Genomic DNA, 17,454 nt, shown 5'->3' on the forward strand with positions numbered 1-17,454 from the left:
TTCGCTCATCTTTCCTTCTGGTGTTTTCCTTCAAAGAAAAGTTACATAGTGTCACAGCCCTTTGTGTTTTTCCACTGAGGAACTTCTCATGCTTTCATATACAGTCTTGCCAGTGCGGTTTTATTTAGAAAAATTTCCAAAGTTTCTATTTGGCTCCTGTCTGACTTCCCGTTTTGCCTTTTTTGTTTGTTTGCATGTGCGCAGCTTGATGCTGCTTCAGTCAAAAATAGACTATGCGCGCATTTTTTTTTTAAAGGAACACAACAGGGGCTTCGAGGAAAATGTGTCAGGGAAATAAAGCATCGCCTTGAGTGGCAGACATCAGCTCCAGAAGTCATACAGCAGCCAGAATGCAACACACCTGACCCCATTGAAACAAGGGGTAACATACAGTTAATGCTGTTAATGGTTACTTCAACCCAAAATACTCTGTTTTCTGAAAAGCACAGAAGTAGTTTTGGTCAGAGTCTAAACTAACAGGAACCCAATTTTAAGAGATTTTAAGATGTAATGACAACAACCCAGGTGTCGATTTAAATGACCATAAACCTGTTAATGGTTCGATCCACCACTAAAAGTTGCTTAACTGTTAATCCTGCAAAGAATACATATGTGACTTCCACGTCAGTGCCAGAACAAATCTCAAAAGTGCATCCACACCATCACCATCAATAAGCGATCAGAACAAGAAATGTAAAAGGACAGGACATGAAGTATTGGGTGAAAGACCTATGTTTTATTCCCCCACCACTCTCCGGAGGTCCATACATCAACTGTACAGGTGCACACATCTTCACCCCTAACTTTTCTCACACTGTGTTAAGAGCCCTCACAGCCGGACATTTTAAATCACCACTGTGGTGTCACTTTTCTACAGTTAGAATTTCATGGTATCATGGTTTGGTTCATGCATGTTAGACTGCACATTTCTACCCTCTGCTTATCTGGGTCACCATGGTGACCATGAGTCGTACAACAGTGATGTCACCAGCAGAGGAAATTCAGCTCCAGTTCCACGCTCTTTCATTCAGACATCTGCTTCTATTCCGTACATTAAAATTTGACCCTTAAGGGCTACCATGTGCGTTCAAATATAAAACCACAGTGCTCTGTCCATGTGTTCATACAGGTATGTGACAAGCTGGAAGTGAAAATGAATTTTTTCTCTTTTTGCTGATCCTCCTCTTCTATCCTCTCGTCCCCATTATGTTGCTTCATCTTCTCTGATCTCTTTTCTCTTTCTTTTTTGTTTCCTCTCTCATCTCTTTTATCTTCTCTTCCTTTCATCCGTCATCCCTGTGTTTATTAGCCTCCCAACCTTTTCACATTATTTTATTGCTTTCTGGTTTTCTTTCCTCTTCTTTTCTTTCTTCTTTTCTCCTCACACTTATTCACATCCACCTCTCTGCTCTCCTTTCCTTCTGTTGCATTCCAATACTTGCCTGCTTTGGTATAGTTCACTATACCACAATTACTTTATTTTCTCCTCGCCTTGCCCGCCCCCCACCCCTCTAGCTGTTCTTCTTCTCCTCTGTTCTCCTCTCTCATCTTTTCCAAGCCGAGTCATGAACTGCTGCAGCTGATCCTCACAGCCACTCAGTCATTTCACTGTTATAGTTCTGCAGTTATGTGTGAGGTGAACCGAGAAGGATACACAGTGTGTGTGTTGTATGTGTGTGTCTGTGTGAGAAAACACAACATGGTTCTTTGTTGTGACTTGGTTGCCCGACAGCGTGCAATTAATCAATTCCAGCCTATAGCTTATCTCCCTTATGAATACGCAACATTTTCAGTGAGTGTGTGTGTGCGTGTTACTGTAAATCCCTGCACTCTTTACTTGCAATGCAACATTTTCCAAACAGGTTGTGCAATTTGAGGAGCTCTTCCCCCATTAATGCATCCTCCAACAACCACCTCCGTCAAGCTTTTATCACATTTTCGATTCACAGAAGACTTGTTTAGTTTTTTTTTCCATGCATACAAAAACATTTTTTACAGATGCATAAAAATGTGCAATCAAGGAAACTATTCGCAGGGACTTGATCCACTTTAAAACATGGTTTAGGGTGGGATTTTTATAGAGAGCAGAGAAAAACTAAGCAGAACACTTTATGTCCTGCCGTAATCTACAAAACACCACAAATGCACTTTATTGTTAAGAATGCTGCAAAGCTTTAAAGGAATGCAGTTTTATGTAGATGCTATGCAAATTTATGTAAGGAGAAACATCTAGGGGTATAAGGGGTTTCATTCAACTGCTTTTCATGACTATTGTTTTCTCTTTAGGGCCCCCTCTGCATGTCTTTCCAGGTCTTGGAAATGCCTTGCTTCCGTCATGTGAAGATATCGTCCATCTCTACATGCAGAATATATTCAGAAGATTAAGAGTAAGCTGCATGCTTGTGGGACCAAATCAGTGAAGTTAGAGTGCTGAAAAAGCTGAGACACCTGCGATACAAGCTGATACACACAAAAACACAGTGTTCGCAGTGTTTTGCTGTGTTACACATGTTAGTGGTCTATAAATATCATGCAGAGTCACTGGTCCATGAAGCAGTAGCCAAATAGAAGTTGTAGAGGTTATGAGATGTGTCACAGCTCAGTACATGAATGTTGACACAGACACAGGAGACAGATTATGTACCAGCCACAGCAGTGGAAAAAAGGCTTGCTTCCTCACTCAGTGAGGTTGCATGGCACTGAAAGAATCGGATTAATGGCTAAATTACAACAAGACTGAGTTATTAAGTTCATGAATACACCTTAGTTTGAGTAAAAATTGGATCGGATCGGGTAACTCGGTTGAAAGTCACACTGAACGTGCTTGTAGACGGTGAAGCACGTGGTGAATTGGACTTTGCGTTCAGCTTATGCTCGAGATGTTTTTCCCGGGGTCGTGGCCCAGAAGTCAAAGGAGACGATATTACTGTTTTTGTCGCCGCCGTCGGAAAGAAACAAACAACGCGATGGAGAATGCGTCGTTGTGCATCGCGTTTGTGCAATAAGCAGCTCATCACAAATGAAATGTAGAGGGACGTAGCTTCATCTTGCTCTTCGTTCGCCATCTTTCCTGAATGCCTGAGTTTGTTGTTGTTGTTGGTGGTGGTGAAGAGGTCAACCGGAAGTGGCTCTATTAGCAATAGTTGAAATGGGTACAGCGCCACCTATCATACCGGGGTATGACATGCTTTGTGCAAATGATTCGATTCATTCACCGCCACATATCCAAGGATAATTACCCTTGCTCAAATAATCCAACTATAGCTATAATCTAATTCATCTAATCATGTAGACCCACTGACTGCAGATAACCGAAGCCCTTTTCACTAAGGTGTTACTTATCGCAACGAAAACAAACACATCCTCGTCAAGCAACAGATGTTCCTGTTTGGTATATCAGACAGACCAAACCGAGGAGGCTCAGCGCCGCTCACACACAGCAAACCAGTGTCGCAGAATCAGCTGAGTCAGAGGTGTTGTAGGTAAGAACCAGAGGTGGGTAGAGTAGCCAAAAATTGTACTCAAGTAAAAGTACTGTTACTTCAGAATAATATGACTCAAGTAAAAGTAAAAAGTAGTCAATCAAATAATTACTTGAGTAAGAGTAAAAAAGTGCTTGGTGAAAAAACTACTCAAGTACTGAGTAACTGTTGAGTAACGTCTGATTTATTTGTTAACACAAGCATTCAATCAGACAGACAAAAATACTAAATAATCATCTTTAGGCAAATGAGAGTTCATCCAATTGATAAAATGAGTTAAAATTAATTAATTAATTACAAAATAGTTTAAATTAAAATAATCCAGGTAAATTAAAGTACTTTAATAAAAAATAAAAGAGACTTAGGAAATGTTTAAAACATATGTAACCCATTGTAACCTAAAAAACAAACATTCACCTATCCATGGGGGGGGGGAGAGAACGAATTTAGGAAACTTATCGCTACATGTTTCCTCAAGTTAGATGTTGAGTTTCTGCTGAAATGTCCGTTTGTTTTGGTTGACACAGAAGACACATAATGTAGCTGCTGTTTCGCACTTTTTGTAAGGTAAACATGCTTTCAGTATGAGGCCTCGTCTGCGTCTTCATTTCCGACCGTTGATTCTGCCATTTTCCATCTATTTCTTTTCTTGTTTGCTACGACTGTAAACTGTAAAGCTAACCCGTCCCGCTGCTGAGATTGAGTATGGTGACGTGGCTACGTTTGATTGGTGAAACACTTTCACGTGGTAGAGCCTTTGGCGGAAGTCTCTCTCTCTGTCAGAATAAAACATTAAAATGAGGCGTACGCAGGGGGATAAAAATAATGAGGCGTAGAATACCAAAGAGGTAAGAAGAAAAGTAACGAGCTCCTTGTAGCCTAATGTAGCGGAGTAAGAGTACAGTTTCTTCTGCACAAATCTACTCAAGTAAAAGTAAAAAGTATAGAGATTTGAAACTACTCCTAGAAGTACAATTTTTTCAAAAACTTACTCAAGTAAATGTAACTCGTTACTACCCACCTCTGGTAAGAACCTTGTGCTGTTTTGTTACAGCAAAACAAGCGCTGAACTGAAAGAATTTAGAAGCCTAAATTTTATATCTGCGTCAATCAGAAACCCAAAGGCATTCCTGCTGTGACAAAGAGACAGGGAGAAAGTGATAAGTTTAATTAACTAATTAGCCAATGCCCACTATCTGAAAAGGAAAAAAAAAAAAACTACTTTTAAACTCGTAATGGTCTAACGTTGGCTCCTGAACACAGCATAAAACAAACCCATGAACTGAGAGTACACCAAGTATATCTAAAGATTTATATGTTCCATTTGGGTAAATAAGAAACCCAGAAGCACCCCTGCAGTGAGAGAGAGACACTGAAAAAGTGTGCAAATCCCAGAGGGTGAGCTGTGTGTGAAGCAAAACAGACAGAGAATTGCAGAGTGTGAACCAAGATGGAGTATTTAGAGCATTTGTGTGAAGACAAAGACAAGAGAAGGCGAGGTACAAACAAATCGAGGAAGGAGAGAGAGACGCGCTCACATACATGTACGCAACTTGGTGTGAAACGATCCAGCACATTAACGGTGATAAGTGTGTGTGAAGTGCAGATGAGTGAGACGAGGAGGAGGGAGGGGGAGACACCTGGGCAGAAACAGGAAATGATCTGGTGAAAATAACTCCTAAATGATGAGAAGTGAGTGTGAATTACAGAGCGAAGGAGCAAGATGAAAATCACACAGACAGGATATAATCCCTGCATTTTTAACTCATAAATTATGATGCAGACTGCGTTGCCGTGGGGCTGCAATCACTCCATTTGCATAATGCGTCACCTTAGCCATGATTGTGGCGCTCATTCAACTTCAGTGCAATGTCAATTTCTTTCCCTGGTCCTTCAACAGTTTATCAGAGCAGATATACAGGTTAGAAATCCTGACAGCAGCTATGGCGACATGCTTGCAGAGTGTTAATTCAGCTGAATCTTAGTTTGGACGTCTAAACTGATTTGACGTTTACACTTAGATCGTCTCACGTCTCAGCTCAACACGGACGCGATGTCATGTTCTGCCTTTTTGTAAATCAAACAACTACCGAAGAGAAGAAGAAAGTGAATGTTTGAAGTTCACAGTCCTGATCGTTTCTATATTCATATGCATTTAGTTTTGTTAAAATTCTTGGTACTTGACAGGGATAGTGGATATTTTGTCACCCAGAGGGCTGAATAATGTTAGAAGGGAAAGAAAACTATGATAAGAAAGCATTATTAAAGTGATAAATTATGGTTTTGAAGCAATGCATTATTAAGATCTTGTCCCAACTTTCACTGGTGCTGAAGGATGCCGTCATGTTATTCACATTTAGAAACCTGCAGGAGGAAGACCAACTTAGTCAAGACGGGCTGGGCAGAAGCTCCTCTGTGGCTGCAGCCGGCTTCACTGATGCGCAATAATGATTGGTTTACTTTAAAGTCGCTCCTCACGGTGAATATCTCTAACAGCTATTATCCTTCCGTTGTTTTTTTTCTCTTCTGCCCTCCATATTCCATCTTCTCCTCCCTTGCATTCATTCAGTTAAAAAAATGGCTGTGCTGTTATTCTGAGAACATACGATTTTTTTATCCTTCAATTTATTTTTATTTTTACCCTCCTGGTGATGTGATTTGATAGTATTCTCCATTCTTTTGGTTCTCAATAAAGCATTGCTCTACAGTAGCAGATATTTTGATGGAATCAGGAATTGCAGCCTGAATGCAGTCTCATTACGCTCTCTCTCCATGCGTGAGGTTACCTGCAGTTCACACTGCATTCGTCAGCTGCATTAGCACACAAACACACTCACTGAACAATGGATTCAGTTACATCAGGAATGCTGGACCTGGAAAACATCGACGTGAGGCAGGACAGCAGGTTCCCGTAACCAGAACTGTAGAATAATACTTTGGATTCAGTATTTTAGGGCAGTTCTCTCTGCAGAACCATAGGGTGTTGGAATAGTGAAGGTAATCACCTAAAATGCATCAGCTCTGTTGCAAACATGTTACATAACTGATCACACAAATAATAAGCTATTTCTGCTTCCAGAGAATAGACAAAACTCTTAAAGACCTTCTTTTATTTAAGGTCAAAATTACATCCGTCTTTATGTCTTCCTCCAAGTTTTTAGCAAATATCCCTCCGTTTATTCCAGCCAGGTGCAAGGTAGTCGAAACTGTCTCACTACTTATCCTAATTAATCTAAATCTATTTTATTTGCTGCTCAACATAATGGACAACATTGCTCACCGTCTCCATAACACAGTGATCAAACAAAGAGGCGTGTTCAGTTAGAGGCTTCTTCAGTTCTGCTGCAACAAACGATGGTACAGCAGGTCATTTCTGCCCTCAGCAATAACTCTACACATTTTTTAATTTTTTTTATTTGCAATGACTGATGACCAATGACAGATAAATATGATTCTTTTTAATAATAAAGTTTTAGTGAGGAGGTTAGTTAGGTTTTAATTACTCTCTTCACTGGTAGGAAACTCGGGTCGTGTTGCATTCAAGGACATGAGAAATCTTCTGCCTCATTTTTGACCATTATATTTTTTTAAAGGCTGCTTTCACGTTACACTCTGAAGAGACTCAAACCATATTTAACACAAATAATTCAGAGCAGCTGCGTTCTTTTGAAGTCTGAACATAAATTTGGACTTTTCTGTGATTTTGTTAAGTGAAATTTACCTTTTGGAGGCCACCTTTTTTAAACATCTTTTGCTTTTTGCTGACTTTTATGTATCGTGTTGTATACATTGCAATTATGTTGTATACATTGCATGTTATTATGCTGTGAGTTTGAGAGCATGCTACCAGGTTTCTCATGTAAAGAAAACAGGACTTATCTGCGTGGGACTTGTTAGTAATGTGAAATGCATGAAAATAACATCATGACTCAGTATTGGCAAAATACTGATTGGTAAAAAAAAAATGAACATAAAAGACAACAACTCAATAATAAGAGATTAATAGAGAAAAGAGAAAGAATAAAATGTATTTCCTCTCAGACCAGAGCATGCGTCTCATTCTCCAGTTAAATCTGTGCATGGACAACAGTTTATGAGCTCAGCTGTGACATAAAAACGGTCTGATCAAAATCACCATCATGGTTAAATACGGAAACACTCTACTCTCACTTGAAGCACAAGCAGAGCCAACAAAGTGTGGGAAGGAGGACTGTGAAAATGTAATCGACACACCCCAATATTGGCCTACAACATATTTTTTAAAGAAGCTTTGTTTTTTTGTGTGTTTTGATTCAATAAAGACAAATGTTCACTTAATAATGACTTAATTATGATTATCATACAAGTTCAGTGCATCCTGGGATGATGGATAGCAGTCACATCATCCCAGGAATGCACTGAACTTGTATGATAATCCGTTAAAGATGATATTAATCTTAAAATCACACATCATTCTGTCTATATTGTTAATGTGGTAGATACAAATTAAAGTTATAAGTGAATCCTCGCAGTCCTTTCGTTGCACTGAGCACTTTACTGTAATGGAATCGATCAAAAATCAATACGGCTATTATCTAAAACAAACCGCATGCCTCATCAAAATTCAGCTCACTGACTCAGCTTGGCTCTCGCTCTGCCTCACTCAGCAATGATACTTTGGACCTCTGCTCTGTGTGTGTGTGTGTGTGTTGCAGAGCTGCTATGCGAGCCATAATTCAAACTGTCTCTAAGTCAGCTAAACCTGGGCTCGCTTTCCTGCAAATCTCCCAGCTTCACACTAGAAAAAAACAACACATTAATATTCTTCACGCTTGAGCTTAATCTTGACACCTAAAATTGTGTCCATATAATTATCAGGTGCAACGACACATACAGAGAGGGTCTGCGGGAGTGAAGCTGTAGGGAGTGTGTTCAATCCTTTAGAGACACTCGCTGTACTTGAAAACATAAATCCAGACTCTAAATTGCAGATGGTCAGCATTATCGCAGATTTTAGCAAAAAGAAAGACGGTCATTTTCTTTGTGTTGATCATCAGGATGTTCTCACCATCCAGAGAGAACAAATAACATTTTATTTGGTGCAACAGACAATGTGTGACATCCAGACACTTCATAATGAGACATGACAAAGAGCCTACAGCTCAGTGTCAGTGTTACAATTTCATTGTTTCAGATGTTAACTGTCCTATAGGAAGCATGACATTTAACAACAAGTGATCGCATTCAGCTTTCTATCTAAAGATCTTGATTATATCCTCCTCCCAGAGAAAAAAAAGTTTTTGGATTTCTTTTTTTTTACACCACATAAGTCTTTGGGGTGCAAAAAAACATTACTACAATAAAAAAAATGTCAAAACATGTTTTTTTTTGTTTTTTTTACAGTATGTCCTTTGGAGAGGACATCGGGACTCCGTTGTTGCAAATATGAACATCTAAACACATTTAGAGTTGTACATTTACCTCTGAACTCTGACCACCTTTAAGGTTGTACATTTGCAACTGAACTCTTTTGAACCTTAGTTTTTGGTGCAAGGAATATTCCTGAGAGAGAGGTGATACTCAGCCAAAGTAACGTAGTAAAGTAACGTAACGTAACAAAGTAATGTAACAAAGGTACGTTACTTTGGCACAAAGGTAAGTAAAAGGGCCACATCCTTTAAGCCAGTTGTTCCTATCACCTTATTTAACAAATCAAGAGCTAGCTGATTAGTGTAGTAGTTGAATCAGGTGTGTTAGTTCTGGGTTGGTTTTGGATTGTGGTACTCCATGAAGCAGTTCTTCCTCTTTGAGATGCAGATATTTTACACTATTTTATTGTGTAAAATAAAACGATGATAGAAAATGCTGGGGATAAAAAAAGAGGGATCATAAAGGGATTTTGATTCAGACCCTGAGGATCATGAAGTCTGAACTCATATTTTGGTTCAATTTGTGATGTGAATATTTCACCAGATAAAAGACGACTTTAATCTGCTGATACCACCAGATTAAAAGTATTCATCAAATCTAAAGTCAGGATTCATCACCTGAGGAGCAGAATGTTTTATCAAAAATATCAAATCATTGTAAAATCTTAGAAAGGTGGAAATTCTAAAACACATTTTATAAGAATAAAATGATAGCTACAATATCAAATAATATATAACAGAGATCCATTAAATTATACTTTTAGCTCAAATATGGGGCCTAAGTGGAGTTACTAACTAAGATTTTAAGGAATCTTAAAGGTTGAGCAGAAATCCTAAAAACATTGGATACAACAGGATTTTTCAAATTCAAAACGTAAAATGAATCAAATTATCTTGAATTTGTCAGAACGTGCAAAGTTCCTCCCACTGTTTCTATCAACTGGAGCCTTTTCATATCTTTGTCCTCAGCTTCACTCCATACAAACACACACACACACACACACACACACACACACAAATACACACGTACTGTATTAGTTTGGGACAGTACTCACGTGGAGAAGGCGTTGTTCTGCCTCTCACATCGGATACCTTTGCAGTTGTTTGGTTCTTCTGACGCCTTGGTCTCATAGTAGAAATAGAGCTGGTTCAGCCCATTAGCAAATGCCAACAGAACCTACTCAGGAAGACACACAAAAGAAAAAAAAAGAAAAAAAAAAATCAAACACATTTAATCCAAATATTCAATCAATATACATAATCCAGATGTTTAAAAATAAACATGTACTGAAAAGGTACATTATTAATCTTCCAGAAAACAAAACTTCCATATTCAAGTCTTTTTTTCTAAAATTCTTCACGTTTTGTTTTGGTACAGAGATTGACCTTCTGCTCCTTCGGTCCATTTTAAAAACACAGCTTTGATCTCAGACACGACAATAAGCAACACGACTTGAAGCTTACTTGAAGCTGTTACTGAGTGTGCATGAAGTAATATTGTGTTGGTGCCTCGGGGCTCGCTGTGATTGGTTTGAAGGCCGTAAGGAGCAAAGCAATCCACATGTGGATTGCGTTGTAGGTTAGGAGATCCCTTGAGGAAGGATTAATGAGTCCTGAATATCATGAAGTAGGCCTATAATGTCCTTCTAATCCCAGTCAAGGGTGCAACTTCTTCATCAAAGATACAGTAACTAGCTAGGGAAAAGGAATATCAGTGTTACAGAGCAACCAGTTTTCATTCCCAATACTATACTGAGGCTGGGTCAGGAGTCAGCAGAGTCGGTTTAAAATGGAGATGGTTTTCCTAAGCTTTCAGCACTAAAATGTATGCTATGCATCTTAAACTTGATGTTTTTCTAACCTCAACCAATTACTTGAACCAAAGTAGCAGCCTGTGAGGAGAGTTCTAAATGACTTACCAGACAATAAATGAAGAGAAACTTGAGGATGTCCAGCAACATTCTCCCCAGTGAGATCTGCAGGGGCCCGAGGTGGGAGTTGGCGGTGAAAAGGGAGATGAGTCTGAGCGAGCTGAAGATGTTGGCGATGGCAAACAGAGCCTCGGCTATCAGCGTCGGGTGCCACATCTCCCACTCCTCCCTGGGACGAGAGGAGTTATACTGGAGAGGAGAGAGGGAGAAAGGAAAGGGAGGAAGAGGGAAGCAGGTTGAGAAGGAAAAAGAAGCCCCTGTTTTACAAGTAGTAGCAAGTGTAGACTTAAGTATACTTCTGAGAGACTCTGCTTCATTAAGGTGCTCTTTTTATACTCAATCATGTTACCGACCTGATGCCAATTAAACCTAATTAGTTGCAACATGTTTCCTTTGAGAAAAACATACTTTTCCAACTTTTTGTTCACCTCCCACTGGTCACGATAAGCTTCTCCTTCCTTCACCATCTCTCAAATGTTTCTTTGAAACATCCACCACTTGCTGCTTCCCAGCATTCACAGTTCCTGCGACTTTTATTTTTTCTGCTCTCCACTCTCCGTCTTCCTTCATCCCGTTCTCGTCTCTCTGTATTTTCATATGTGTCTTCCTCCTCACTCTAAATTCAGCCATTAGACTTCTGCAGGACTTCTGTCTCGTTAACTCTGCGTTTATTAACATTCACCATCTTCTCAAGCACACACACGGGAGCAAAACCGGAAACAGACGCATGAACACAGATGAACACTCATTTATTCATGAAACTTCTTGCAGCTCGCCTCAGATGTGTCCTCTGTGTGTCCGTCACACACACACACACACACACACACACACACACACACACACACACACACAATGACAGAGCAGAATCTTGTGAGCTCTCCAGAGGATTTTAAATGTTGATGAATATTTGAAAGGAGAATGAACACAAAAGGAAAATAGATTGTCCCTGCAGCTGCTTCGGGGCAGACTTGTCAGTGCATGCATGTAGGGTTACAGTTGTGTGCATTTTATCCGTGTCCATATGTATGTGATTGTAATGCATGTGTATGTGTAGGACCTGTGTAGGAGGGCCACCATCCACCATCGGTGACTCAGATGACAGATGGCCCAGGCGTCTGATGTGTGTGTGCATGATGACACTATTTGTTCTTAATAAAAACACGAATCTTGCATGCATTCATGCAAGTGTCTCCCACTAAACAAAGTATTATGGAAGCTGTAAGATGTACTGGGGAGGGAAATCAAGGGGTTACAAAGTGGGACATTCAAAGTTGAACAGCACTAGCACTCACTTTTATGTAAAAGGTCATCATGTCTGATGTTTCTGTTTCTGTCATCAGTCTCATTTATCTTCGGAACGTGTTGCTTCTCTTTAGATTTGTGGAAAAGCCATCAAAGAGTGTCGTTTCATGATGTAAAATGTATACAATAATAAAGCAGGAAGAACCTGATTATAAGAGTGGACCTTGTGTTGGTGTTTCTATACACTTGTCACCAGTCTGTATATCAACTATTTGAAATTATAGCTAACAGCCACAACATTAAAACCATCTATGCGTAGGCCCCTTAAAGCCAAAGAGATATGGACACATTACCTCCAAGGGGGTCATATGTTGTACGACCAAGGCTACAGATACTGGATCCTTTGGGTCCTATGCGGTGGGACCTCTGTGGACTGGGCTTGCAGTTTTAATGCTGTGGGTGTGACTGGTATGTCTGGATGGTTGTTCTTGTCAAAGCAACATTGCCCTAAATGCCAGAACCCACAGTGTCCATGTAAAATATTGTATTGTAACAACCTCAACAATATTATTCAGCCATCAGTGGTTTGAGTGTTGAATCCAAATGTAAAAAAAAGGCATGTTACACAACAGAAATCATTTAGAGTAATTTTGGCCATGATATGTCTGAGAGTCCTGTATGTAAACTGCACATGTTACCGGTCTTGGAGCTTTCAGTTTGGAGAACTTCAGCAAGTCGAGCTTCCCTCAAGCACGAGTAGAAAAGGTTAACAGGTGCTGTGTTGGTGACACAGTTGGCACCATCAGCGACTGATGCGTCTGGCATAACCAAAGCTTGGGGGAATGTTGGGAACATCAGTTAAGTTTGTTGCCTTTCTTTCGTCTGTCAGAACTTGTGACAGATCAATTTCAGCCTCGGGTCTGTAAGTAAATAGTGTGGCAGTTCAATGTAGTTCTAACAGATACTTAAATGTTAAGGTAAGGTTAACTGTGTTATTTTTGATGAATGAGGCTTACATGCCAGGAATAAAACGGGAATAAATACAAAGACCAGTTCTTCATGTGTTTAAACCGAAACAGCGATTTTAAGCAATCTCTGCTTTGTCTGTACTCTGTCTCCCTTTTGTGACGGAGAGTTATGTCCACTTGCACCGGCATAAATCGCACGTCATATTCAATCTTGCTAGAGGTCTTTGTGGTATTTTTGGGAGCTCCTGCTTTTTTTGTCCAGAGGCAGAGGAAATCAGACGATACAACAGGGCACTTCAGCACAGCTGGTTCTTGACGTTTGGGTCTTTATAGGTGAAGGAGATATCTTAAAAAAAAAAAGAAAAGAAAAGAAAAAGAACACTTTCTGCCTGTGGCAAGTTGTCAGAAAATTGTTGTTGCATCAATCTCAGTACTGTCATGTTTAGGAAAGATTTGTGCATTTCTTTGTGTTCTATGTTTAGATTCACCTTTTCTCCTGAATTCCTTTTTTTCTCATAAAAACTGAGCAGAATTGATTTGACTCTTTAACGCTTCATTCCTTGACTAGACGCCACAACAGATTGTAAATTAGGTCAACAGCTCAGAAGCATTGGCATTTAAGTCTAATATGACCCCCATGTTGATAGATCCCAGATACAAACCCGTAACGCTTCCAAGCTTCGTTTCACAAAGTCCTTGGGAAACTTTTCCCTATTTCTGCTTGAATCACAGGTTTCGCTTCAAGTTTAAAAGGTATACTCACAAGAGTCATATTCACATTCTGTCACTGTTAGTCACAGACATGAACTGTGTATATCTCTAATGTCAAACCACGCTGAGTGCATTTACTTCTTCACTAAATGTTTGAAAATGATCCAGTTAAGATCTTGTGAATAATCTATTCTTTAAATCAATGTATGCAAACTAACAGTCTTTTCTCCTGCCTCTGCTGAGTCACGGTTGGGTTTCATTGCGCATTCCTGTCAGCAATTAATCAGTGGAATAGAAACCATCTGCAGGGTTGTGTCTTTTTACATATACTTTAGACCCAGAGCACACAGCTTCATTGTGCTGCTAAGGTTGAAACGCACCGCATTCATTGTTTTGCAATCATTTCGCACAAACAAAACACACTCTGTGTGCCGCACAGTATCCTTGTTCTATTTCCCAGCGGGACCATTAAACATCGATTACATCGTGAACTGACTTTAAAACGTTCAGTGCCCAGCTTCCCCATTTTTCTCCACTTATACTCAAGGAGACAAGCAATCTTTACCTTAACATAGGCCACTATCTTCAGAGATATGGTGGCCAGGTAGAGGGAGTTCATGGCAAAGTCCATCAGGTTCCACCAGTCGTGGATGTACTCTGTGAATCCTCCGTCCCACATCTCCTTGATCTCTGCCCAGATGAAGCCTGAAACATGCAAGCACACCAAACTGATTATCAACCCAAACACGTGCAGTTGTGCATGTTTGAGCACACCTTAAAGGTGGGGTAGGGGATCTTTTTCTGGAACATTTTTTTTACATATTGCTTGAAATACTCTTCACACCCCCATTGCAACCAATTAATTAAAAGTTTTGACACAAATATGAAAAGTTTTAGTGGCCTCTAGAACGTACAATCAAGGAAAAACAGTATTCTGATGCGTCTATCAAACTGCAATCTGCTCCTCCCTCCCCCTCCTTCCCCCTGTGCGCGTACCCTGCTCCGTGAATGAATTACGCGTCCAGAAGCTTGGCAGGAAGCTAAACTAGAGCCAGGTTGGCTAGCACCTAGTATTATTAAACGTATAGTTATCATATACTCAGGGGTGGAAAGTAACGAATTACATTTACTCACGTTACTGTAATTGAGTACTTTTTATGAGTAATTTGTAATTTTCTGAGTAGTTTTTGAAATGTGTAATTTTTACTTTTACTCAAGTACATTTTGACCCAACTACTTTTACTTCGCTACATTTGAAACCCCTCACGTTACTGAGTAAAACAAATATTTATGGTGAAAAATTAAATGCGGGCGGAAATTTAAACAGTTGTCCCGGAACTGAACGTCAATAGCTGGGTTTTACTTGACGTCACTTCTGTATTTTCTAAGCGCGCGAACCTAAGTGGTGGGCAACTGGAGCTGGGTCCCATTGAAAGCCTTGTGTTTTGTATGCCACTTTTTTGCCCAAAATGCCTCAGTTTTGTGCCGTTTTTGGATGTTGCAATCGGTCTAACCGAGAGAAGGGAAAGGGTTACTATCGAGTACCTAAGGTAATCGCCCATAGGGGTGAGAAATGGAAAAACTCACAGAACAACGCCGTAAAAAGTGGATAGCTAACTAGACGTTTACAGACTGGAGGAGCTGAATCTGCAAATGCTCGTGTCTGCGGTGACCACTTCGTCAAAGGTATGCGCGAAATCTAACTGTTTTGTAGTAGTGCAGTAAAGTATTATGTTGTTAAATGCCAATCAACAGTAATGTAATACGGGCTACGTTTGGGCTTTGTTTTGAAGGCTGCCCCAGCGCGTTGTTGGCTACTGAGTCAGTGGACTGGGCTCCGACGTCAGTATTTGGATATTTGGATCTCGGCATTTTATCAAAACATAAACATTTTTTATTGTTATTCCACAATGAAGTCAGAGGGTTCTGGGGAATTGGAGGGGTACCTTGCCTGTGTGTCGGAGAGCATGGACCTGCTGAACTCCTTCCCAAACATTAAGAAGCTGTCTCTGAAACTCAACACAGGCCTTCCAGCCTCAGCTGCCTGTGAGAGGCTTTTTAGTTCAGCCGGGTTGCTCTTCACAGCAAAGAGAGCAAGACTTACAACAAAAAACTTCAAAAATCAGCTGCTGCTGAAATTGAACAAGAGCTTTTCCGGTCTAAAGTTGTAGATTATTGGCAGATTTGTGGGATCCTGTGGGCACTGTATTTTGTATAGTGGGATCCTGTGAGCATTTTGTTTTATTTTGAGATGTGGGATCCTGTGGCATTTTAGTTTGATTTGTGATATCCTGTGGGCACTTAATTTTGTGTGCATTTTGTTTTTTGTTCTTTTTGTTTTTGTTCTTGATTGTAGTTTAAATTTCTTTATTCTTATCATAGTGTTTACCATTGGACAATAGGACTGAAAATTGTTTGCACTTTATTCAATTCAATTCAAAAATACTTTATTTATCCCAGAGGCAAATTAAATGTTGATGTAACTCAATTAAATCAAGGAGTTATTATAGATGCTGATGGCTGTGGGCAGGAAAGATTTCCTGTAGCGGTCCGTTTTGCATCCAAACTGAAGAAGCCTTTGACTGAAGAGACTCTGTTTTCTGATAACAGTCTCATGGAGAGGATGTTCAGGGTTGTCCATAATTATGGTACAAGTTGTGAGCCCAGTTGATCTTTTGCAAGTGTGGATGTGCACTTTAATACACCTCGAAATAGATTAAAACAACTTGTACTGAATTTGATTCATGACTCATCCTTTTTTGCATTAAGAAACTGAAAGTAATTAAGTAACTTTTACTCAAATTACATTTTAAATGAAGTAATTTTGTACTTTTACTCTGAGTAGAATTTAGGCAAAGTAAAGATACTTCTACTTAATTACAATTTTTCAGTACTCTTTCCACCTCTGCATATACTAAATACTAAAGCCTAAATACGGCAACGATCGATGCTTGCTGTCAGAACAGCGCTCGTGCACCTTCGTGCTCGTGCGCGTTCATGTACTCTAGAGGCGTGCCTTCGGGGGGAAAGTGAAGAAAAGGGTTGGGACTTTTTACCTGTGTATTTTCAAAATGCAACTTCGCTGGACTCAAAATCCAGGATCTCCTACCCTACCTTTAATGCTTCCTTTCTGCTTAGCGACAGAGGGTTTTCCTATCAGGAGCAACCGTTGTACAAAGGACTGTGGAGCACGTTGTTTTATTCTAAATCATTTAGAGGACATTTTAATTTAAGATGTTCCCCGTGGAATATTGGGTTTTCGGGTTATGCTAAGAGAAGTGGCCTTGGTTAACTTTGTACCATAAGCTTCACAGCAGTCCCTGTGCTGCTTTTGTGCAGATCAGTTTGCCTCTGTGGCATGTCGGGCCAGCGCTCAACAATCACATCAGACAAATTCAACTCCCTCTGTTTTTCCACCTGAGCTGAAGATTAGTTCATTTGGATGACAGATGACAGACTGTGAATCTTTTAATGTCTATTTTTACTCACTTGACCTATTGTTATCATTATTTCTGGGCGGTTAAATGAATGAGTGCCAAAGAGATGTGCCAGGTGGGAAAAGAAGACAGAAAACCACAGAATATTGTTTTCCATAATCAATGTTAGAAACAGTCTAGCTATAGTGACGGAATTCTGTTGCCAATAAACTGATAATAGCCCTTTAATGGCGCACTTTTCACTCATAACTTCAGACGAATTTAAGCATCTGAAA

At 39.8% G+C, this 17,454-nt stretch overlaps 1 protein-coding gene across 1 annotated transcript in view; it reads right to left on the reverse strand.

Annotated features, from left to right (window-relative positions):
- Positions 1-17,454, reverse strand: part of trpc5a (transient receptor potential cation channel, subfamily C, member 5a) — a 122,906-nt gene that overhangs the window by 20,719 nt on the left and 84,733 nt on the right. Inside the window, exons 11-13 of the mRNA XM_075450889.1 lie at positions 14,308-14,447; positions 10,810-11,010; positions 9,946-10,067 (exon numbers count right to left, since the gene is read on the reverse strand). Coding sequence (XP_075307004.1) covers positions 9,946-10,067; positions 10,810-11,010; positions 14,308-14,447 — 463 coding nt within the window. The remainder of the gene's footprint in view (positions 1-9,945; positions 10,068-10,809; positions 11,011-14,307; positions 14,448-17,454) is intronic.

This window comes from Odontesthes bonariensis, chromosome 19 (assembly GCF_027942865.1).
Source record: "Odontesthes bonariensis isolate fOdoBon6 chromosome 19, fOdoBon6.hap1, whole genome shotgun sequence".
NCBI classification, from domain to species: domain Eukaryota; kingdom Metazoa; phylum Chordata; class Actinopteri; order Atheriniformes; family Atherinopsidae; genus Odontesthes; species Odontesthes bonariensis.